Source organism: Sebastes fasciatus, chromosome 10, assembly GCF_043250625.1.
Source record: "Sebastes fasciatus isolate fSebFas1 chromosome 10, fSebFas1.pri, whole genome shotgun sequence".
NCBI classification, from domain to species: Eukaryota; Metazoa; Chordata; class Actinopteri; order Perciformes; family Sebastidae; genus Sebastes; species Sebastes fasciatus.
Window position 1 is genome coordinate 10,517,657 of NC_133804.1, and position 24,227 is coordinate 10,541,883.

The following is a 24,227-nucleotide window of genomic DNA, read 5'->3' on the forward strand; positions in this document are numbered from 1 at the left end:
TATAAATACTGTTAAAATATGAAAATGCTCAATATACGGAGAAACACACACAGCTCGTATTCAGAAATTGTGCATTTGAAACAAGCCGTTAGGATTTTTGTCCATTTGTGTTGTGACAAATATACAATATTTAGACCATTACACGGTTATAAAACGTAAACATTCTCAATGTGTCCCAGTTTATTTCCGGTTGCAGTGTATGTAAATAAGATCAGCTGACTGGAAGTAAACATGGACCCAAACTGTTGCCTAGCAACACAATTTTGTTGCAATTCCATTGAAATGCACTAAAACGGAGCGTTTCAGACAGAGGGTGAATACAGGTATATTCAAATGGACAGTTTGAGGAAAATAATGTGGGTTGTTTTTTTACACTAAAGCATGTAAACATGTTCTATTAGAAACACAAAATACAAGTATGAACTTGAAAATGAGCGTAGCAAAGCTAAACTTCTGCCATTTTGGACTGAAAGCAACTACCAGACGCCAGTAACACGTCCGCCTACAAAGTGCTGTACAAAAGTAAAACACATTATTTCTATTCTAATGTCATATTCAGTCATTGTTCAGTCCAAAATGGTGGCAGCTGTTGTCAAAAAAAACACCAGAGTTTCAGCTCCTTGTTTCTATACACTTTGGTTGTAGCCTACTCACCTGTCCTCAAATTCAAAACGTTTGGAGTTGAATGAAGCTCAACCATCATATCAGGGATTAACAGTCTCCAACAGCAGAAAGTCCTCACCATAGCACACCTCACTGAAGATAGAAGTTCCTCAGTGAAACACTGAACACTGAAGTCACCGCTGGAGGAGCATGTTAGCATTTAGCATCGCATGTTGGCTAAACACAGGTGTAGCCCAACTACTGTAAACATTTATGACGTAGAATCATTTCCGGTTTGTCACCTGCCGCCGCAGACACACCTGCAGCTTCTCTTCTGCTGCAGCAGCTGATCCATCTCCTTTCTTCACTTCAATGATGTTGTTAGTGTTATGTATTTGGAAAATGAATATTTGTATACTTAGAAATGGCACTACTTTTTGTTGATGTAGTAGTATGTCAGCGGAGTGTTACCTGTGTGATTGAATCAGCACTTGAACAGTAAAGACACTTAAACTGTATCTCGTGGTTCAACTCATCATTTATAGCTAAGGGAAGAAACATAAGAGTTAGGTAGCCTATTTGTACATTCAGTATTCCCATGTTCTGAGTTTTCATTCAATATTATCAACCCTTCATTCATGATATTCTATATCCCCAGGATTATGTTTAATATTCACAGGCTTTCATTCAATATTCACACGTTTCTATTCAATATCAGTCAGGTTTAGCTTTCAATTTATCTTTTTGTTTTTTAGTTGTCATCAGACAGTTTAGTTTGATTTTGATATTCTCAATTTCTCAGTCAATGTTCACAGGTTTGTATTTAAAATGTAGAGATTTCCAGTCAGTAATGCTTTGTCATATTTCCTGAATGGTGTGCCAGTGACTTAGACAGTTCACGTAATTGTATTTTGAAAATTTTAAGACTTTAATTTACTCTTTGGGCTTTGCCAGACATAGCCTACCTCCTGAGTTTCTCATCTTTCACACAGTCAACCAAGGCCAGGACACAAACGCTTGATGTGTGTGTAGTTTAAAAACAGGTTGAAAATGAAAGTTCCGTAAACATCAACAATGCACAAAGGAAAAGAGAGGCCATTACTCGCTAAAGTACAAATGTGCGCCTGTATTTGTCGGGGGTGACTCTTTTGTAGTGTTAAACATCAAGAGCAGTTTGAGTGAAAGGGGGGGAAATGAGAGAGACAGAAGGAACCGAAGCTTCAAGGCATAATACTGTAATTGGAAAATTGTGCAAATGCGTTTTTGGAGTCATGTTATATAAATGGCCGGCAGAGATAATGCCTGAGATTCGAGGCATGGCCTAATTGAGAGCGGGAGATGGAGGAGGAGAGGGGTGGCGATGCTGAAGGGGCGAATGAAGTGTGGGTTTTAAATTGGGTGAAGGAAATGTGGATGGAAATGGGATGTTTTCAAAGGCGTGGGAGGGGAGGGAGAGCTGTTTCTCTTTAAAGGGGAGGAGGGAGGGAAAGAAAGAAAGGGAATAATTCCCACTTTCTTCCTTGGTCTCCACACCTGTGACCCAGCAGCCTGCCGCATTTCTCCCATGCCTCTATAAGTGTGTGTGTGTTTTCCATGTGTGTGTAAGTCTCTTAGGTTCCCCTCACTCTCTGTATGATTGATGAGTCTCGGTCAGACCTGGATCCCAGCCACAGCCCGGGTCTGATCAGGCATGTTCTGGTCATAACAATGCCATCAATATGTGGCTGACGGCTGTGTGTGTGTGCGTGTAATGAAACATAAAAAAGGAAGCCCAAGAAGATGTTTTGGTGCCATTTCCTTCCTCTCTGATGGATAAAAGCGGTTTGTTTAGATATAGTTCCCTCTAAATTGATTGGAATCACATTAATTAGCCCTTTCATGAGCGATCCACATGTTACTGTTTGACTAATGAACTCCCCCTTTCATGGTTTCCCTTCCCTCTGGTTTCCGCTTCTTTGCCCCGTCTCAGGTTTCGTCCGCGTCGCTCCGAGACTGACCGAAAAAATCTGCTTGATATTTGATGAGCGACGTTTGATGAAAGGCATTAGTGGCCTTGCATTATTTATTACTGGCGAGTGATGCATTAACTCATTAAATATGTATATGTACATTACATGAGAAAGAACATGTCCCATAGCATGTCATATTGATTCGGGTGTGAGTTACGAGTCTCCTGCACGATCCATATGAAAAAACATTAGGAGAAGATGGCACACCGAATCGTTTAAGAGCTATATATTGACAGAATCTCTCCCACAGCCCTGGATGCTTTGTCACAGTTGAGAAGTTCGAACTTGCCTGCAGATCGAGGGTGGTGTCTGCACATGCAGCAGATTTTGTGTGTGAAGGGGAAACTAAGATGTGGTGCCAACTTACACCGTTAAAGGATATGGTACCGGTGTTATTGAATTCTTTCCCCTCATCTGGTTAGCGATCACTTTACATCTCCATGCTGACAACTTTATTTTCCATCCGTGGCTTCTGCGAAAATGACTTTGCCTCGCAGGCGGTGATGTAGTATAGCAAACAAAATGATAAGTAAACTATGCTAATGCACAACCGGTTTGTGATCATCTTTGGCAAAAAAAAAAGAGTGCAATCTAAAATGAATTACTCAGCTCAAAAGAACATTAATCTTCGCTTCCTCACCTTAAAAGACCCTGCTCTCATTTAGTTTACATCAGTTTGATAGTAATTACTATGGCGGGCCACACGCTATGAATTTATATTATGCGATTTTTTTTGTCAGCCTAAGAAGAAAGTTCATTTCACACATAAAATATGCGAGCTTCGCTTCACTTGCAGGGTCCCTTGCATGCCTCAAAGGTGACTATGATAATCTCCAGTGATTTACTTCTTTTTCCACATCACAAACCGTTAGAAAAACCCAACTGGAAAAAAAAGTCTTCCTTTTTCACCATTAGTATTCATGGTCATGGAGGAAAATGAGTGTTAAAGTTAAATTGTTCCCAAGCCACCTCAAACTGCTGGCAGCTGTTGCTTTCCCAGGTGAGTTGTTTCGTCTATAAAGACATGCGAGCAACCGTGTTACACAATCAAAAAAATATATAAATAAATAAATGTGGGGAATTACACATGCTCACGTCAAGTGGAAACTCACGGGGGTGTTTTAGCTGCAGTTTAAATATGCAAATGAAGTGGAGTCTTAAGAGTGCAAATGCCAAGATGATGACAGTTAAAGAGGCAACCCTTGATAACAGTTGTAAGCTGCTTAAGATGATGCAGCAATATATATAAATACATATATAACATGTCTAAAAATATACTCCTTAGCTGTTGAATCTACTGGACAATTGAATATCTGTATGATTCGACTGTTATCAGGCCATTAAATAGGTCAGGCTATAAGCACCATAGATGTGGGTCATTAGGGGCCTACTACGTTGTAAAAGTGAAAGTAAAACTTAAAAGCAACAAGTTTTAACACGTAAAACTGAATGAAATGTCACGTTTTGACCACAAACAAAAATACTTCTTTAGGTGTAGTAAAAAACAAAACAGGTTTATGCAACAAAACTACAACTTCTTTAGGTTTAGGGAAAAAAAACTACAACTTCTTTAAATTTAGGCAACGAACTACAACTTATTTAGGTTTAAAGTGGCAGTAGGCAGTATATTTTTGGCATCATTGGGCAAAAATTCCATAATAACCTTTCAGCATAATGTAATTCAAGTGTTCTGAGATAAGTAGACTTCTGCACCTCCTCATGGCTCTGTTTTCAGGCTTTAAAAAATTTAGCCCGTGATGGAAGACTTTGACCAATCACAGGTCATTTCAGAGAGACAGCGTTCCTATTGGCTCTGCTCCGGTCATGTGACCGGTGCTTGGCGTTCCTTCAAAAGATTTCAACATGGCTGTCGGGTCAAAAACTTTCTCATTTTACAGCTAAACCGTGCACTACAAGATGATTCTGAAAACATTTGAGAAGAGAAATAGGCATTAACGTAACAGAATATTGATTCATATTTGATCAGCGCTGCCTAGTTTGACCATTTGGTCGGAGTTCACGAGTTACTGACAGCCGGCTCTCATAGACAGCAGATGGACAGATCCCAGGTCAGCTCTGACTGCTTGTTTCCTCCAGTGTGTGAAATCTTGCAGATGCCGTAAGAAGCACCAGAGGACACATCATTTTTTTCAGATTACCTGTTTCATGTACTACTGTCTGGATATATCGGCCATTTTACCGTTTTATAAAAATTACTTTTTTAAATCATATTTGCTCTAATCTCGCCTACTTCAGCTTTAAGCAACAAAACTACAACTTGTTTAGGTTTAGGCAACAAAAAAAACTTTAAGTTTAGGGAAAAACATTGTCACTGTCATCCTCTTTTATACCTTCTTTCGGTGATCTACCATGTGAATAGATGATGAAACCTACTAGTGTGTGTAGTAGGCCCCTACTGACCCCCATCTATGGGGCTTATAGTGACTGATAACGACTATTTAATAGCCTGTCTTAACAGTCTAATTGGCTGGAATATCAAACTAATGTTTGATTTAATAAGGATCTAGAGGATACATTATCCAAAATAAGAAGAGTAAATGTGGTGGATTGCATCTGCAACAGTGATATCTCCTTATTTTTGTGATGTTGACTCTGTTGTAGAACAACAGTAGAGCCCTTTGGCAACACACACACGCACACAGGCAGAGAGAGAGAGACACAGTAAAACATGCAGTCACACACAGTAGCTCAGTGGGGGGAAGGTTTTAATAAACCCACAGTAACGTGGATCTATGGGGGCGTCTCGGGACCGAGCCAGGAAACCAGATGAACGTACCTGCCCCGGGGCACAGAGAGAGAGAGAGAGAGAGAGAGAGAGAGAGAGAGCGAGAGAGAGAGAGAGAGAAGCAGCGAGGATGGGGGTGGGAGTGAGTGAGGGAGGGGGGGGGCAGTGAAGCCACAGGCACATTATGTCTCTCATTGCCCTGACTTCTTCTCTCTCTCTCCTGCCATCAGTCTCTTCACTCGCCCACATCATCATCAGCCACACGAAAGCAGAGCCATGCCCACAAACACTGATGTGTTTGTCAGAGAAAATGCCCAATCACTTTAATAGCATTTCATGCCATCTCTGCTTTCACCGAGGAGGACTCGGTTTGGAGTTTGCTCCTCAGCCGGCTAAACGCAGACTGTAATTTCAGACAAACGCAATGGAAACGTCGAGTGCAGCCAATCAGATTTAATCATGTATGGAGAAATGTAATTTTGGAGGACACCAGGGCAGAGCGGGTTGATACGGGTATTAGTTACTATGCAAAAAGGCGTGTCCATACTCCCCCGAATATGAATTTATGAAGGCTGCTTGTGATTTCAATCTGACTAATGTATCAGAACAAACCCATCTGTGCAGCACTGACCCCTGAGGTGAGGGAGTTTTGGGGGGGAGAGGGAAGAGCAGTGAGCGTGGGCGGCTGGTTGATGCTCACTCCATGAACCGAGGTGGTCAGTGACATGGCAAATGAAATCTTTTATCCACGTTTGTAAAGCTTGAAGGAAAAAAGACACAAAGAAGGACAAAAGTTCCATGGGAAAAATTTTATTTATCAATATGCGGTAGTTTCCAAACTGGTGGAACGTTATTTCCATTGTAGCTGGTGCCAATAGGTTACGCTGAGAAGCGGCGAAAGAAGTGAATGGCAAAAAAATAAAATAAAATAACAAAACTTGACAGTTATGATTCAAACAATGGGAAACAAATTCAACAGGTTTTGCTTACACATGCACATTGAAAAATAATACTGTGGCTTTGAACAATAGCAGAAATCAACCTACGGTGAGGCTCATAACCATGAGCGACCAACATCCTTGTGCTAAATTAGGAAAGTGGAAAGAGAGAGAGCAACTTTAAAACAAAGACCGCCTGGGAGATAATGAGTGGTGTAAACCGGATGATTTATGGCGAGCGCAGAGCGGTCACACTCTCATACGTGGCCCCCTTTTTCTCTCCTTCCTCCTGCTCTACGTCTCTCTCCATCCAGCCCGATAGACTTATTAAAACTGAGAAAAAGATTAATCTTCCTGGACCAAACTGTTTTTGTTACATCTAATAATGGAGTTGGAAGGTGTAGGTAGCTCAAAGGCAGTGGAATTACACAGTCTTCATATGCAGAGTTAAGTGCTGTCTCCAACAGGGAAGGGGCCTTATCATTCATAGTTTCAATGACCTATCCGTTTCAAAGCCGCTTGGTGACAAAAGCTTCAATTCTGAACGGTTTCTGAGCAACTAAAAAATCCTGTTGAATGGCGATGTTAAAACTCTGAACCCCCAGTTTTTTCTCTTTTAACACATGTGGTAACAAAGACTTTTACTGGACGCTGCGAAAAAAAAGACATGTGTTCCGTTGCAATATTCAGTTGAACTCTAAAAGAAAAAAAGAAAAGAAAAGAAAAACATATTGCAAACAGAGACAAAGAATGCAAGGATTCATACAAAACACACTTTTAAAAAGACAGCTATTTACAAACATCCTCCATTACAAAAATCTAATCTTAAATTTTTCTTATGAGCAGTGTTCAGGTGAAATTACATCTTAAATCGGGCTCTATCCATATATTTACATTTCTCTTGTTATCTCCTTTTAATTTTTTTTTCTTTTGAATAACATTAAGTGGTCACTAGGATGAATAAAAATGAGATGTGGTGTGTGGTAATTTGGTAATGACTCCCTTGGCTGGTGTAGGTGAATGGATGCGCACCGATCCGAAACAAAAATATGTGATTTAAATGTGTTTTGCAGAGGGCCACCGAGGGGCCGCATGCTGAGTTAAAACACAGGACCACAAAAGCGCCAGCAGCTGTTTAGGCTGTTAACTCCGAGGTTAACGACACGCAAGAGCCACCGGAGTCATCCCCGAGTCGTCCAGCCGGGCTGCCTTTTAACTCAGCAGTGTATATGGCGATAGTATGTAGCAGCGGATGATGGGTGCCTCCGCCGGCGAATAAACATTCACCAGGCAGTCTGACCGTTTGACTGGAGATAAAAACCTGGACCCGTCAATCTCGGTGTTGTCTGCGCGCGTGTGTATGTGCACATGTGCGTCAAACGTCAGCTCGTGTCATGCGTGCTGAGGAATAGCTGTCCTTATCTGCCCCCCCCCCCTCCCTTTCCTGTCCTCTCCTCTCACACATCATTAACTGGGACTGCGGCGCTCTGTACTTTGGCAGCCACACTGTTTTGGAGCGCCTAGTTCCAGGTCCCAAAACAAGTCTGTTCAGCTGCTATACACCATAGAAGCATTCATACAACACACACACACACACACACAGAGAAAAACTGCAAATATAAGCACAAATAAGCGCTCACACATTGAAGCACCTACACACAGACAGATTCGAACACCATCCGCGCCCTCCTCACCTAAAAGCGAGCGTCGGCGTGCGCACACGTGCACACATCCAGCTGCAGTAAATCCTGTCTCGGTGCCGCTGCCCCTGGGCTGTGTGATAGCTGAGCTGCAGTGTCCTCGCTGGCTGAACACCTTGACTGAGGAATATTCTGCACAGCATTTTTTATTCACAGCACAACTGGCGAGAGGATGGAAAAATGAATACTAAACTACCTCCACCCCCCCCCACCCCCACCTCACCCATCACCCATCCTCATGCGCGCCGCCATCTTCCTCGCAGGTTAAAGCCAAGTCACAGGAACATTCTCTCCTTTATCCGCTCTCTCTCCTCCCCGGCTGGTGAGTGTGGGCACGGAGATGGCACATAGATTAGTCACACGCTGGCGACGCCACTCCACTGACTCATCTACAGATGGCGGCCAATTGGCACCCGACAATACTGTATCCCCAACGTTCAGCCGTAGCTCGCCGTCCAACTTATATATAGGGCATCCTACCTATGTAGGCCAGCCAATCGGCGGCGACCACGCAAACCAACGCCCACCCTCGCCCAGGCAGCAGGCGCTGACTGTTTGATTCGCACCAGGAGACAGAACAAACAAATATCAACCTGCCTGCTGCTTAAAAAAACATCTCCCACGAAAGCTCATCAGAGACAATAAAACCTTCAATCGGTGCCAACTGGAGCACTGGAAGGGGTTTTGTAAGATCTCAAGCTCGTCTGTCTGTCGGCGCCTCAGTTCTGTCTGTCTTGTTTTTGAACCTTACGATATAGTTACTTCTACCCTTAAGCCAGTAAAGTCTGCCCAGATACAAGAGTTTGTCCGGACATGCCCGAACACACACACACACTCACAGAGGACACACCTTCAAATACACATAAGTAGGTCATAAATACCAGAGTAATGGTAAAGCTCATATCAGACCAGTGGAGAAGGGAGTTTTCCACACACACACACACACACACACCTCGACGTCAACAGTCCAGGGTCAAAGGTCGCAGGGAAAAAAAAGAAATAAACACTATGGGTGACATGGGTGGTGAGAAGATGGGAGTGATAATGATGATCTATTCAACTCTATACATTGTGCACTTGTAGGAAAAGTCTAACAAAATACAACTGCTTTGTGAACTGAATCAGGGTTCGAGGAAATCCTCCATCAAAAATAGTAAGTAAGGCAAACATCAGAGGTGCGAAGGGAGAGGAACACGTTATTTCACACACTGTGTCTGATACCTGAGCTATCTGGAGAGTTTCCTGGCCCAGCGCGGAGCACTGACTAACACACACACACACACGCACACACACACGCACGCACATACACACACATATTTTATGCTCGCACACAGACTGCAGGCTGAGTGGCGTCCGGGGCCTGTGTCTGCCTGTTCCTGGCTAGTGTGCTGGGGATGGTGTGTTTAATTGGGTGTAGCACAGACTGTACTTCAGGGAACTGAGATAAGTTATATCCTGCCCGTTAAAGGGGACAGCAAACCAGGAAGCTGGAGTTCCATCTGTTGGTTCGCTACAGCCCCGCCCCCCAGGAGCACAGTGGGGAGATGTAGCAGGTGGGGAGGTGAGGGGAGGAAGAGGAGGAGGAGGAGGAGGAGGAGGGGCAGGTGGGGATTGTCAGACAACCCAAACAAACAGAATAAACCTCTCTCATCAGTCAGCTCGTAACCCCGCTGGTCACTGGTCAGTGCGTGTGTCTCTCCAGATTTGTGCAGCAGGTGGTAGAAATAATACGGGCTCGAAGACGCATCAAGTCCCCAAAATGCAAAGGAAAGTGTTCTTCCCGAGAACATAAATCAAGCGCTCCTCTTTCTCATTCTCTCTCCCGACCGTGTCGCTGGCTGTGCGGAGCGTGTCAGACTTTGTAGTAGATGTTGGCGGGGCTCTGCGGAGGCATCTCCTGGACAATGTAGACGGGGTGGCCATAGTCGCCGCTCACCTTCTCATAGTGAGGGCAGTAGTTGTTCTCTGTCCGCAGCGGAATGATGATGTCGCTGGGCTCCGTGCCAGCCGTGCCCCCGGGCATCTTGGGGTTGGACAGCGTGCTGAGCGACAGCGCCGAGGGGCGCGGCTGCGAGTGGGCGTTTTTCCTGGAGCGCTTGCGCATCTTGATGAGCAAGATGACGAGGAGGAGGATGAGCAGGAGGAAGATGATGCAGCCGGCGCCGATGGCGGAGAACACGGCCACTTTGGAGCCGAGGATGCCGTCCGAGGAGCCAGACTGGTCCTGATTCATGTGGTCTAGAGGGAGAAATAAAAAGAGAGAGCTTAGGGACTGTACATAAATTATCAGGGAGGGAGGAGGGAGGGGGCTGTCAGGAAAGGAGGAATGTACTGTAATTTTATTTTTGCTGAAGGGAGGGCAGCCTAACTTTTTTTTAAGAACAAGTGAGGGTCCTTCATGTTTTTCTTATCCCATCTTTCTATTATTTGTGAGATTTATTATATCTAAAAAAAAAAGACCAAATGGGCACATCAAAAAGATTGCTTCCATGTGAGCCATAAATGTGCATTTAGCCATATGCAGAGGATATGGAGTGGGGTGAAAATATTGCAGTGCACAAGCCCCTCAGCACAGAGCTGTTCCTGATTCACACATTTGGTGGCTATAATAACAGTTTATTTAGCAGCTCTTTATTAAAAAACAGAGAGTGGCTGTGTTTTCACTGTTTTGTTAAGGGCAGGGTCGGTGAGAAACTAGTGAGAGTACACTAGATTTGTGAAAATGATCCAACCGAAATACCCAGCCCAGTGTTGCCAACTCTATTTCAATGAAAGTAGCCAGCTAACCCGCTCCAAAAGTCGCTAAATCCAGCGAGAAAGTCGGCAAGACGACTACACTGACAGTCCGTTACATTCAGGACAGATGAAATGATTGGACGGGTTTATTACAGTCCTGCGATAGCCACAGATACCAGACTTTTCAGCACTGATTTATTGATTGCTGTCAATTTCAACTACTATAACAAAAAAAAATTCTAAAATTTAACAACCCTGCCTTTAAAGGTCCAGTGTGTAGGATCTGGCGGTATCTAGCGGTAAGGTGAGGAGATTGCAACCAACTGAAGCCTCTCCCGTATATCAAGCGTGTTGGAGAGCTACAGTGGCCGACTTAAAAACACGAATGACCCTCTCTAGAGACATTTGGAGCTGAGCCAGTGCGTTACGTGTGTGTGTACATGGGAAATGAGTGGTGAAGCAAGAGAGAGCGGCGGCGACGACGACAACGAAAGCGAGTAACGCTATAGACTGTGGCCCAAGCAGGAAAAGTTAACAGAGTTTGGTTTGTCTGTTCTGGGCTACTGTAGAAACATGGCGGACTCCGTGGGGAGGACACGCTCCTTATGTAGATACAAACGGCTCATTCTAAGGTAACGAAAACACAACAATTCTTATTTTCAGATGATTATACACTAAAGAAAACATAGTTGATAATATTATATTCCATTTCTGCCTATAGATCCCACACAGTGGCCCTTTAAGTTTGCAATAAATATACTGTTTTGAGATATTGCAGGGTTATTTTTCTAACAGAAGGGGAGGGTATAAGAGTCAGTGCCCCTCCCCGCCCAAATCATTTTCATGCAGTCCCTTAGAGACTGCCAAACAATCAGAGGAGTAATATAATTTACAGTAAGCCAGTCCTGTCATGTGCGGATCTTACTGCTCTGTGCCTAAATCAACTGTGATCACAGCCCTGTTTGTTGTTTGCTCTACATGACTAACAGCCCCATTGATGTAATCTAATTGAATTAGCTCATTCAAAATAGACTCCTAATGAAATCTGTAGGCATCGCTCAACACAACAAAGATCCCCGCTCCGATAAGATCGAGCCTTGGCAACTTGTACGACATTTTCTACGGCAAAGGCCAAGTGAGATATGGAAAAAAAATGACGAGGGCATATCTGAACATCTGATTTTATTTTATCCTTTTGTCTAAGGGGTTCAGGATAGGGGGGACGGGACGGAAGGCTGTGACTGGCTCCTCTAGTGACTGAAATCTGAGAAGAAGCAAATCTGTTTTCCATGTATGCATGCAGCTGCTGCCAAAGAGCAGCACTCACCCCCCTCCAACCACCACCACCACCACCTCTTTACTGTCCATGACCCCCCCACCCCCTCACACAGGCACACAAAAGCCTCATACCTCTGGAGACTGCCATCCCCACTAATGACTGTGTCTCCGCACTCGGCTGACCACTCCGCACTTAACCATTTATTGAGGAGGGGATGACTGCGCCTTATCACGCCGAAATGACATCACTGAGAGCTACCGGTTCCAGCCTTATCTGTGAAATCAGAGGCGCGAGGAATTTCGTACATTCTGGAGAGAGCCGGAGAGAGGCTGTCAGACATTTCATTCCTGAAATATCAGCCTCTCAAAAACCGCAGTGACACGTCCTTCACTCCACCCTCCACTTCTTCACTTGACATAATCACTGATCTAACAATGGTAGACAGGTAAAAGCCCGGCTGTGGGGAAAAGTGACATTAGGAGATCTTTTTATAGAGCAACTAATGTCAAATAAGCAATTATTAAATGAGGGCAGCTTATCACATTGGGACAGGCAGAACAGTCTGCACCGCGGAGGAAGTTTGCGAGGCGCACTCAAAGTTGTGGAGTAAGTCGAAAAAGTTGAGAAGCGGTCCCCTTCTGCGGGAAGGAAGTTCTGAAAGGTATTGGCGAAAACAGGAAGCGAGGAGGGCCCAGAGCCTCCGAGGAGGCTCCAGTGACTCCTTCAATTATCTCCGCGTTTAATCTTCATTTATCTGCAATTCTAATGAGGTTAAAAAGAGATATAATAAAGAGGTATGTCTTTGAGTCTCCTTGGGTGCAGCACGCTCTTTGTGTATAATATGAATACGAAAGTGACTCAGGGTGAGCCGTATTTGTTTTGGGTGTGGTTCCTTGTTGTTTTATTGCCGGCTTCATTTTGGTGAGTGTTATTTTATTCTGTATAACATTTGGTTTTACATCTTCTTTTGCGTGTTGACCCCCAGATATCAAAAGGAACGCCTGCGGCATGGCAAAGCCATATGAGAGAATGCTTACTTTGGGAGACTCAACTATGATTTTTATTTTCTCTTTTCAGGCTAAATGTGATTAATTATTAGAGGAACCGCTCGAGGCTGTGAATATTCCTTTTTTTTACACTTCAAAAACCTTTATTTTACTAAACTATTTGCACTCTAGAAACTAGAAAGCATTCTGTAAAGAGTCTGAAGCTGCAGCTTATGGGCACAATGTCGCTCTGTCAATCTGCTCACCAGGGTTTCCTGGCATCGGGGGTCCAATCCGACCCTGGTCAGGCGGACTGGGACTGGACTCCGGTATGGCGTTGTCCTCTGGAGGCTCCACGGGGTTCACCGCGTTTGGGACTGTGGGAAACAACACACAAAAAAAAACAACACTGAGAAACTCAGCCTTGGCAAGATGCATGCGCTGAATTACAATGACTTGTTCCTCTGCGTCGGCGAGGATTATTTTTATTATCTTGTGATATATCTTTTATACACGGAGAAGGTTATCTTTGCATGTGTTGAGAAGCGTCTCAGAAGCGAAGATGAAAGCAGAAAACGAGGGAAGGACAAGTTAGCGAACGTCTGTGAAACACGCTGGTATCCCTGTCCTGTCGTAAAAAATGAGCTCACATCTACATCAGCAGCTCCTTCAGCAAACACTCAGACAGGCATTTCCAACACTGACACATTCATGAGAGCATAGGGGCACACACACACACACACACACACACACACACACACACAAGTGCACACACATAAGTCCACACCTAGGATATACTTACAATACACTTAGGCATGGCAGAATGAGGGTAAAGTAGTTATATATTAACTTTTTATTGTTTTACATTATTCATCACGTTAAAAGGCCATAATATGTCTTATTTATTGCTCTGGCTTTAACTCTGCCTGTAAGAGGCACACTTCTGAAGAGGAGAGAATGGGAAGACGGGAAGAGAAGGTGGGGAGGCGGGAGACGAGGAGAGGAGGGGGTTGTATAAGCTCTGAGGGGAACGCAAAGGAAACAGACGGTTTATCTGTCTGTCTGTTGTGATTCCAGTGCACGCACTTTGAAGTCTTTGTGCGGTAAACACCGGTGGGTCCGCGCCGCAGCTTTTTACGAGGGCAGGGCCGGCAGACGGAGGACAGTTATAAACTATTACCGAAGCCGGTCCTGATGGATTCCACAGAACGCTATCAGATGCACTATCTGCAACCGCCCCGAGGCCTGCTGAAGGGGTGTGTGTGAGAAGCGGAGTGGAGGGCGTGTGGGGAGGCAATTTACATTTGAGTCCCTCGTGGCAACTTTGTGTGGCCGTGCATATGTGTGAGTGTGTGTGAGTGAAAAGGGCCTGACAGTCTGGAAGTCTATTTTCTATTTCCACCTCAGTTTGGCCGAGACACGACGAGGAGGGAAATGATTCGGGTGTGGGATGTCTGGAAGATATAGAAAAGGGAGGAGAAAAAAAGGGGAGAGGGAAGACAAAGAGGGACATGGGCAATATCCTTTTTTTTTTGGGCCGACATAACCTCACTATTAACAAACTGAGATCTATGTTCTCCGTGTCCGGACCACCGCATTGCTCCATACTGATTGCAGCAGTGGTGAACCTCGCCGTGAGCTGTTGTGCTCCGTCAATAATTGATGAGAAAAGACAGGAGTGAGAAGTGGGAACATTTCACGTATAGCAGGCGATATGAGAGGACACAGTGATCTGATTTCACTCACATATAGCCCAACGCTGTGTGTCAGCCACTGAGCATGTGCAGGGAGCGCTCTAATGTTCTGACCCATTTTTCTGTGTGTACTGCTGACATTTCCCTTAGCTATGCAGACAGCAACTACCTCAGAACTGCCAACCCGCCAGAAGGAGGGAGAGGGCGGGGGGAGGAGAGAGGAGGCGGAGGAGGAGGAGGAGAAGTGAGAGTGAAGGAGACAATGATCGAGCGACAGAAGAGAGAGACAGATATGTTGGAGGGAGAGAGAGAGACAGACAGAGAGAGAGAGAGAGAGAGAGAGAGAGAGAGAGAGAGAGAGAGAGAGAGAGAGAGAGAGCGAGAGAGAAAGAGAGAGAGAGGGGGAGAGGTGCGTGCGAGGCGGTGAGTCAACACATTTCTAATGAGCGCGGTGACATGATGTGGTGGAGGAGAAAGAGAGCGGCGAACGGCGATGGATGTATAAAATATGGGCTCCCCGTATTTCCTCCTGCAATCAATTTCCCTTCCTTTTCACTTCACGTTTTATACGGAGACAAAAGACGGAACACGAGGCGTTTAAAGTACAATTACATATTGACGAGTAAGGGCGCATAATTTCCCACAAAACGATGATTCAACGTGATTAAGCTCGACGGGAGTGTCTCCACAAGAAAATACAATACAAAGAATGTGCACACATATTGCTCACTGGGATGAGTCACCGAAAATATAATCCATAGAGCAAAGTGCAAAGGAGCAAGAGTGGACATATGGGAAGATCTTGGGGACTTGGCTGTAGGAGGTGTTGGCATTCAGCTGCAGAGGCGTACTGGAGGAAATGTGGCTTAAACACAATAGCACCGGGGGTCAGAGCCAAGCAGAGCCCGGGGTTCTTTTTTTGGTGTTAATTGAAACAACATAAAGTGTAGCTGCAGAAGGTAGAGAGTCTGTAGGGCCGCTAGAATGATTGTTTCTTTATCTTCAAATTACTGACCAACAGTCCACAAGACAATATATTCAATTTATGATGAATTAAACAGAGAAAAGCAGCACATTTTCACATTTCAGAAGCTACAACAAGCAAATGTTTGAAGTACGGCTGTCAATAGATTAAAATATTTAATCGCGATTATTCTCATGATTGTCCATAGTTAATTGGGATTAATCGCAAATTAATCACAAATTTTTTATCTGTTCAAAATGTACCTTAAAGGGAGATTTGTCAAGTATTTAATACTCTTATCAACATGGGAGTGGGCAAATATGCTTGCTTTATGCAAATGTATACTGCATATATTTATTATTTGAAATCAATTAACAACACAAAACAACTAAAATATTGTGCAGAAAACTGTGCTGACTTGACTATGACTTGCACCAAACTGCATGTGATTATCATAAAGTGGGCATGTCTGTAAAGGGGAGACTCGTAGGTACCCATAGAACCCATTTTCATTGCATATATGTTGAGGTCAGAGGTCAAGGGACCACTTTGAAAATGGACATGCCTGTTTTTCCTCGCCAAAATTTTGCGTATGGAGTATGACATGGTTGGCACCAATGGATTCCTTAGATTTTGTAGTTTCATATGATACCAGTATCTTCACTTTAGCTTTAAAACTGAGCCCACTACAACCTCTGACAAATCAAATAAATTAGTGGCATTAAAACAAATTTTCATTAACGAGTTATTGCGTTAACTTTGACAGCCCTAGTTTGAAGTTTTTTTTCTGCTTGATAATAAAAAATTTTGTACAGTGAATTTTCTGTCAACCCTTCAGTCAACTAATCAATGAATCCTTTCAGCACCAATGGAGTCAGTCAAAAATATCACTTTTAAAAGGCAGCCAATTATATTGCATTTACTACTGCTGAAATGATTAGTTGGTTAAGGAGGAATTGAAGCTTTTCTTTGTCATATATGATGGTAAACTGAATATCATCAAGTGGTCCGATAACCGACATGGTGGTGGAAGTATTTAGATCCTTTACTTAAAGCTGCAGTTGGTCACTTTGAGAAAATATGATGAAAAGTTATTTCTATAAAACAGTCACTATATTCTGACAGTAGTGCATGAGATCGATAATCTTTGAAAACAAAACATGTTCCTCTGTGTCCTCGTGGTGCTCCTAATTGCATTTACAAGTTTCTACCGCACCCGAAGAAAAACAACCAATCAGAGCCGAGCTGGAGCCGAGGACTCTCTGGGCAGCTCGTGAACTCTGATCAAACGGTCAAACTATGCAGCGCTGATCAAATATGAATCAATATTCTGCTACTGTAATGCCTATTTCTCGCCTCAAATGTTTTCTTAAACATCTTGTAATGTACTGTTTAGCTGTAAAATGAGAAAGTTTGCTCCGGCTGATGGGCGTTGATTGGTATTTCCTCAACTCAACATGGCTGCTGGGTCACAAACTTTCTCATTTTACAGCTAAACAGTACACTACAAGATGTTTAAGAAAACATTTGAGGCGAGAAATAGTTATTACAGTAACAGAATATTGATTTATATTTGATCAGCGCTAATCTATAATAATGCATCATAATTCATAAGATCATCATGTTTTTTATTTACATTCTTAATTTTGAAGGTAACTATAGCGGTCTAATAAATGTGTATAGAAATACTCAAGTATAGTACAAGTACGTCAAAATTGTACTGAAGTACTAGTAAATGTACATTCCACCACTGTTGGATAAATTTAAATACGTCATCTTGGACTCTGGGCATTTTTCAGTATTTTCAATTCATCGATTAGTCAATAAAATAATTGGCAGATTAATCAATAATGAAAATATGAAGTAGTGTAGCAGTAGTTGAATCCCTAGTAGTAACTTCTTTCTGTTTTTAGATTGACATTAAATTGTACACAGCAGCTAAATCAAAGTACCAGTAGACGCTCTAATTTCTCACGGCCCGTCCTCTTAATAGCTGCTGGGCTGGACGGGCACATTATGCATCAAAAATTCCGCTCACAGAAATAGATTTAAAAGTAGTAGCAGCTGGGCCAACAGCATCTCTTCTAACAAGGTTTTTAGGGCACATCGATTTTGAGTGACAGCTCGCTTTCGGACCGTTTTGGGAAATGAGCGCATGGCTCTGGCGGAGTTGAGGAACAGCCGGCAGCCACAGAAACACACTCGAGCTGAGGGCAACTTTCCTAGAACTTTCCCTCGAATAAGACATTCGCTTTCAACTTCCATTAATGGGAGTTCAGGGGATTTGTTTGTCTCCCAGTTAATAGTTTAGTGTAAAAGCCTTGTGTTGCCTGCACTGTTGTCATTTTGTTGGTGGTGTTGCAATCCCGGGCTGTCGGATGCTCAAATTGACCTACATGGAAAGATAATGCAATGCCTGTCTATTTTCCGAGATGGTTGCGGGTATTTTTCACCGTCTCTGCTGAATTTGTTCCGACTCAGACCTTGCTAGCATCAGCAGCTTGTTAGCTTCTATTCTCCCAACGACTGCCAGGATGCACTGCTGTCATCTCACTAGCCAACATTCAAATATCTGCACACAAACACAAACACACACACACACACACACACACTCTGCAGATTTCTCAGCAAAGTCTCAGTTTATATTTTGACATGTTGAGAAGCAGCTTTTAAGCTGGAATCAGTTCATGGTGGCGGGCAGATGTTCCTCTCAGATGACGGTTAGTGTCTGTTTCGGTCAAAACAACCAAGCCGAAGATGGGGGGAATGTTTAGAGTGTAACACATCTGTGTACTGTACCCTGTCAACTTCAGGATATAGACGTCCGCATATTGAGTAAAACTGCGTCTAAAAGTGAAATGCATGATGCGAACCAAATGTTGTGTCCAAGGATATCCAAACAAAGCGCGCTTGTTTACTTCCAGCGTTTTTAGATGACTTACCCCGACCGTGCACTTACATACCGATTTCAAACACATTTTCATTCTGTGATTACTTTATGAAAATCTGGTTGAATAACAGCTGAGGAGGTTTACAATCTCAAGTGGAGTCCTTTCTTTATAGTCATTTCTTATTCCATTGTTATTTCTTGGCGATCTCACCATTTGCACAAACTGTTTATGCGTATAAAAACAATTATTGAAAGCTATTGTAAATAACTAATAAGAGGTGCGCAAAATGGATACAATCATGTATGACAATCTGTGTAATTTTACAGCATTCTATTGATATACATCATCATTTTTACTGGACATTCAACTGATAAACTGACGACAGACAAAGTAACCAGACGGCAGACGTATACCTAATCTAATCAGGGCACTTCATCACGTTGAAGCAAAAATCCTATAAATTCAATACTGCAGTCTATAAAGCAGTCTGGCTTATTGATTTGCAACATAGCCTGCAACAACCAGATATATTAAAGCAATAGATACCTCAGTGTAATATTTGGCAAAATCTATTGTCGTACACTATATATAATCATATCACTCCACCTTAAACACTACTACTAGTATTACTAATAACTGCTGATTTTAAAGTGATATAAACAGGATTATTTGGTAACAATTAATTTCAACCCCCTTTTAAGCACTTATAAACAGTATAATATTAATAATAAATGGGTTATAACATACTATAATACACTATAATGTAGATGTACACTTATAATGTAATAACTGTAAAATTGTGAACAACTATAGCATCTGTAAGTGTTGTTTAGACACCTAATGAATGACCAACAAGCACAACAAATATGTCTTTATATTTTATATGAATGTGAAATAGTTAGTTTGTATTTATTCATTGTATTCATTGTATTCTGTATTGAATATTTTTTTTCTTTTTTCTTTTTTCTTTCTTAAATACAAGATATTTATTGTATCTATTTTATACATGAATAATTCTTCTTTACTCTTAATAGCTGAGCAAACTCCATCCATGAAGGCCACGACATGTATTGATGTGTTTATGTGTGTAATAATCATACATAATCAAATATGATTGCAGCTTTGTTATTCTGTGTTATCAATCATTCATTAACTATTCATAAACCAGTTATGGATGGTTTGTAGGGGAGATTATAATGGTTGAAAAATACATTAATAAACACTTAAAATGTCTTTTTGCCTCCTTACAACTAAATTCCAGTGTGTTATCAACTATTCAGTAAGTATTTTTATACTGTATATTAATGCTACATAGTAAATTGTTAACATTTATTTTTTATTTTAAATAAAGAAGCAAAAGACAACACTATTTTTTTCTGACTATATTGTGTTATTACCTGCATATACTACTTGTTTTTTCTTTTACTATATTTTAAAATGGCTGTTAATGGTAGGGCTGGGTAATATGACTGGAGATTTTATAAACAATATTTATTTATTTCAATATATAGTATATCAAATGCAAACGTATGCAAAATCTCATTAAAATGATAAAACTAATAAAAAACTGCATTCTATTGTTATGCATTTCATCTAACACAACTGGAAAACAAACTCTCTTTTTTGTTTTTAAATTACATTTTGCTTGGACTGATTCATTTGGACACCAGAATTTAGTAAAATGATATGATCACATCATCAAGATGCGACACCACTGAAAGCCAATAAATGGTCAAATTGAATTATCACCAAACCCCAGGTGATGCCACTAAAGAAGTCATATTAAAAATATATAAAAAAAAAAAACATTAACACTGTTGGCCAATTCATTTCATAACACAACTTTACAGTTGCAGAGAACGGGTCCTGTCTGAGGTGGCAGACAAAGTCACGCCAGGCACACATGGCGATAAATGAAAATGTCACACCAAAGTGAAACACGGCTTTGAGGCAGCGGCGCCGCTTTGTGTTGTACATGTGAGGTGAGCGTGCGTTTACCTTGCCCGACTTTCATGATGACTTTCATGGCTCGGTACTTGCACGCGCCTCCCTCCCGGTTCTCCAGGCCCTCGACTGTACCGTTGGAGGTTGCTGCAGGTGGGAGGAGGGGAGAAAGAAAGAAAGAAAGAAAGAAAGGAGAGGAAGGGGTGAAGGACAAGGAGAGGGAGGACGTGACGTAAAGAAGAGAAGAAAAGCAGGAGAAGGGGAGAGAAGATGACACACTGGTTAATGAGCACGTCCATAACGCACAGAACTAATCAATATTTACGACAAGCACTGATTAGCTGTTCCAGTGATTAGCCGTTCTCACCCTCAATCAAGCGCCGGCTTCTCTCGACGGTATCTCTCATTAACACAATAAAGTGAAGTCAAATGAATGGAACAACATTAGAGTCTACTGAGGGGAGGTGGGCGCTGAGGAGGAACATGGTCAGACCTGTGTGTGTTTTCTGTCTGTGCATACTTTAGCAGTGAGACATGCCAGCGAGAGTTCCAGCTGCTTGCCAAGTCCTCGAGCAGCTTACTCCCTCTGAGCCACATGTGTCATTACTTGCTGGTAGTGCTGAGAGCTAAATGCCTCCCTTAATGTTTGTGGATGTGTGTGTGTGTGTGTCCATTTATATATTAGAGTACGTGTGTGTCGGCGGCCTCCCTCCATTTGTTTTAAAGTGTGTGTTCTGCTCGGACTTCAAGCGAGGTTGTTTATTCAATGTCACATTCACTTCAGACACTGTGACACAATTGGCTGTCTATTTCAGGGCCCATGATAATGACCTAGGGAGACAGAGTGTGACTCTGACCTTAACACTGAGCGGCGAGAGCAAGGCGGTTGTGCGTGTCTTTGTGTGTGTGTGTGTGTGTGTGTGTGTGTGTGTGTGTGTGTGTGTGTGTGTGTGTGTGTGTGTGTGTGGGGGGCCGTGTACGCCTGTGTGGGCGCATGCGATGGCAGCTCTAATTTTGGAATTCCCCAAATGATCTCCATCTCCGCTTAGTCTGCTGTTTCAACTTACTCCCTTCCTCTGAAATGCTTTTGTTTCTCTTCCTCGCATTCTCCGTCTTGCTCTCTCTCTCTCTCCCTCTCTCCCCTCTCTGTTTTTTCACTCACTTCATTTTTATCTGCTCTATCTGACTCTACCCCTCCCTTCCCCTCCCTCTTAACTCAATGACCATCTCCCTGGGTGATTGCTTCAGATGGCACCCTCATTATGATGAGATAGTCTTGGAGAGGGTGCTTATCTAATGATGACACAAAGAGAGGCAGACTTGGCTACAGACGAGGGGTTGGGGGGGTCCAAACAATGCAAACATCCAAGTGCTTCTTAGCCTCCCCCTGGCACGATTTAGCAGTGTTTCTACATGCATTTCCTCGCTATAAACTGATGTATCAGGCAGTGTTGAAATGTGTCTCTGCTATGGGGGAAAAAATCTGGTTGATTCATGCCTTGTCATTCCTAAGTATTATTAACGTTGACGTTCTGTTGCCCTCTGGGATTGCAGCTTTGTACTCGAAGAAAACCAAATAACGAATTGCACTAATATTATGTTACTTTATCAGATCATACCCTGGCTCTAAATTACAAAGGGGAACCACAACATTTTGTTAGTGCGGGCCGGAGTACGTGATAATTTGTGAGAATGATTGCGATAACATTGTGACAGGACCTCTTTGGCAAATTCCCCCGTGCCGTAGACTCAACAGTGAACCGGACACTGAAATATATACGAGGGGGCCGAGCCGAGAGCGGCGCAGGAACAAAAAAAGAAATTTACGTGGGACATTAATGTGAGTGAACACTCAAGGCTAAGTGAGTCTTATGATTTATGTAAAGTCTATGCAGGGAGCATGTCTCTTCTAAAAGGGAACATTCAAAGACAGTGAGGTGAACAGGCCTGTTTTCAGTCTTAAAGGCGCACCGGCTCGGCCCAGAATGGCCCAGACGCTTGCCAACCTCATCCTGCCATTTTCCGCCCAATTTCTCCCCTTCTTTCAATTTTTAAACTTCCAGGGCAAGGTTACACAAAAAAATGAGCTCTTTGAAGATGGAGCTCAAAGGCACTTGAATAATCTGACTAAGAGTGAGCGTCATGCCATGAATTTTATATCCACTCGGAGAGGGAGCAAATCTTCTCAGTGTTAACTTACTTCTGTCATCTAAATTAGCTATTCCTTCAGGCTGGCTGAGCAGGCTGTACAGCTGATGTGGCGCGATGATAACTTGGCCCTTCGAGCCTTCTGTTTACCGAAAGAGAGCTGGCTTTTATAAAGACATGATCACTTTTTATGTTGTTTGTATTCGGGCCATTTAAAATGTCAAATAATTCAGGGCTTTTTACGGCACCGATGGAAATTCATAATCCGATTAACCGTGTCCAGTTTTAACCACATTTCCTGATGTGAATCCATCTTTAAGCACTATTCAAGATGGAAATTGACTCCAGAAACAACTGTTGAGTCCATTAACAAATGTGCGGTGAATGTTAAAAAAACTGGCCTTGACTGTGCAACACTGTATTTTTCATTGTAACCCTTGTGTGATATCACTGTATTTACATTTATCGTGTCAGTGTTCACTCAAAAGAGAAGACAAGCCACGTTGCTCAAGCTCCCCAGCCGCTCGCCACAACAAGGACACGCTGCCAGCTTTTCTTTTTAATCTGAAAGCTTCTCACTCACTCTATCTCCTCTTTCTCTCACTCATTTTTTCCTCCCTCTCTAACCCTCTCGTTTCATCCCCGCGTCCTGACGTTAATCCAAATCTGGATTTCCAGATATTAAAAGGCCGACGGTCACATCGTGTTGTGGAAGGAGGAAACTGGGGAATTGGGTCTTCCTGTGTGTCTCGGTGGAGATAAAAAACACAAGGGGATAAAGAAACGGAGAACAAAGAAACTCCCATTCTGCTGCTAATGATTTAGTGGAACAAACCGGTTCAACGCTTTGGAGTCCAGAATACCGAAAGAACTGGTCATTGCATGAAGGAATGTTGCTTTTTTTTAATAAAGCGGTCAGGCTCCAAAGCTGTTTTTTTTTGGTATGATTTAAGGCCCTCTTTGTGGGTGTGGATCGTTGGCCGCAGAGTGACTAGTGGGAGAACAAAAGATCTACAGCTGCTGAAGTCATAAGAGAAACCAGGTGCCAAATGTTGATGTTGGGAAATATCTACAGCACAAATGTGTCAGCCAAGAGAAAGCCTTGCAGGGGAAAGAGCTGGCCCGCAACAAAGGCTCCTGTTCCAATACTACTACACATATACCACTACCGCTAGCGCATTAACATATGTGAATGCATATACACAAATGCACACAGATTTCACAAGGACGTAGAGGGGAAGGACTGCTCCCCGAGGTGCAAGAGTGGGAGATGTGTGAGAGACGCGCCGCTGACTGGCCGGGAGACGACACAAGCTGAGGCTAAAGTGCGACGCGGTGGTCTATATTTATTCTCAGGTCTGCTAAATGAGGTCACTCAGGTGGTCCTGCTGAATACGTTCCCCCATCTCCGTCATGAATCATCCGCTGCTTATTATTCCTGTCCAGCCCAGGAGGGGCTTTCATACAGCGCGATGGGGCTGTGTGTGTGCGTGCACTCCCTCCTATGTCTCGCGTGCGTGCACGCTCTCGTGCGCAACATCTGCCCAAAGCGAACCGAACGAGGGGATAGATACAGCCCATGTGACAGA

The 24,227-nt window shown here is 43.0% G+C and overlaps 1 protein-coding gene across 1 annotated transcript in view; it reads right to left on the bottom strand.

The window, feature by feature from the left end:
• Positions 1-8,929: 8,929 nt before the first annotated feature.
• efnb1 (ephrin-B1) overlaps positions 8,930-24,227 on the bottom strand; it is a 66,528-nt gene continuing 51,230 nt past the window's right edge. The window contains exons 3-5 of the mRNA XM_074648039.1: positions 20,545-20,637; positions 13,264-13,374; positions 8,930-10,234 (exon numbers count right to left, since the gene is read on the bottom strand). Of these exons, the coding sequence (XP_074504140.1) occupies positions 9,849-10,234; positions 13,264-13,374; positions 20,545-20,637 (590 nt within the window). The 3' untranslated portion in view covers positions 8,930-9,848. The remainder of the gene's footprint in view (positions 10,235-13,263; positions 13,375-20,544; positions 20,638-24,227) is intronic.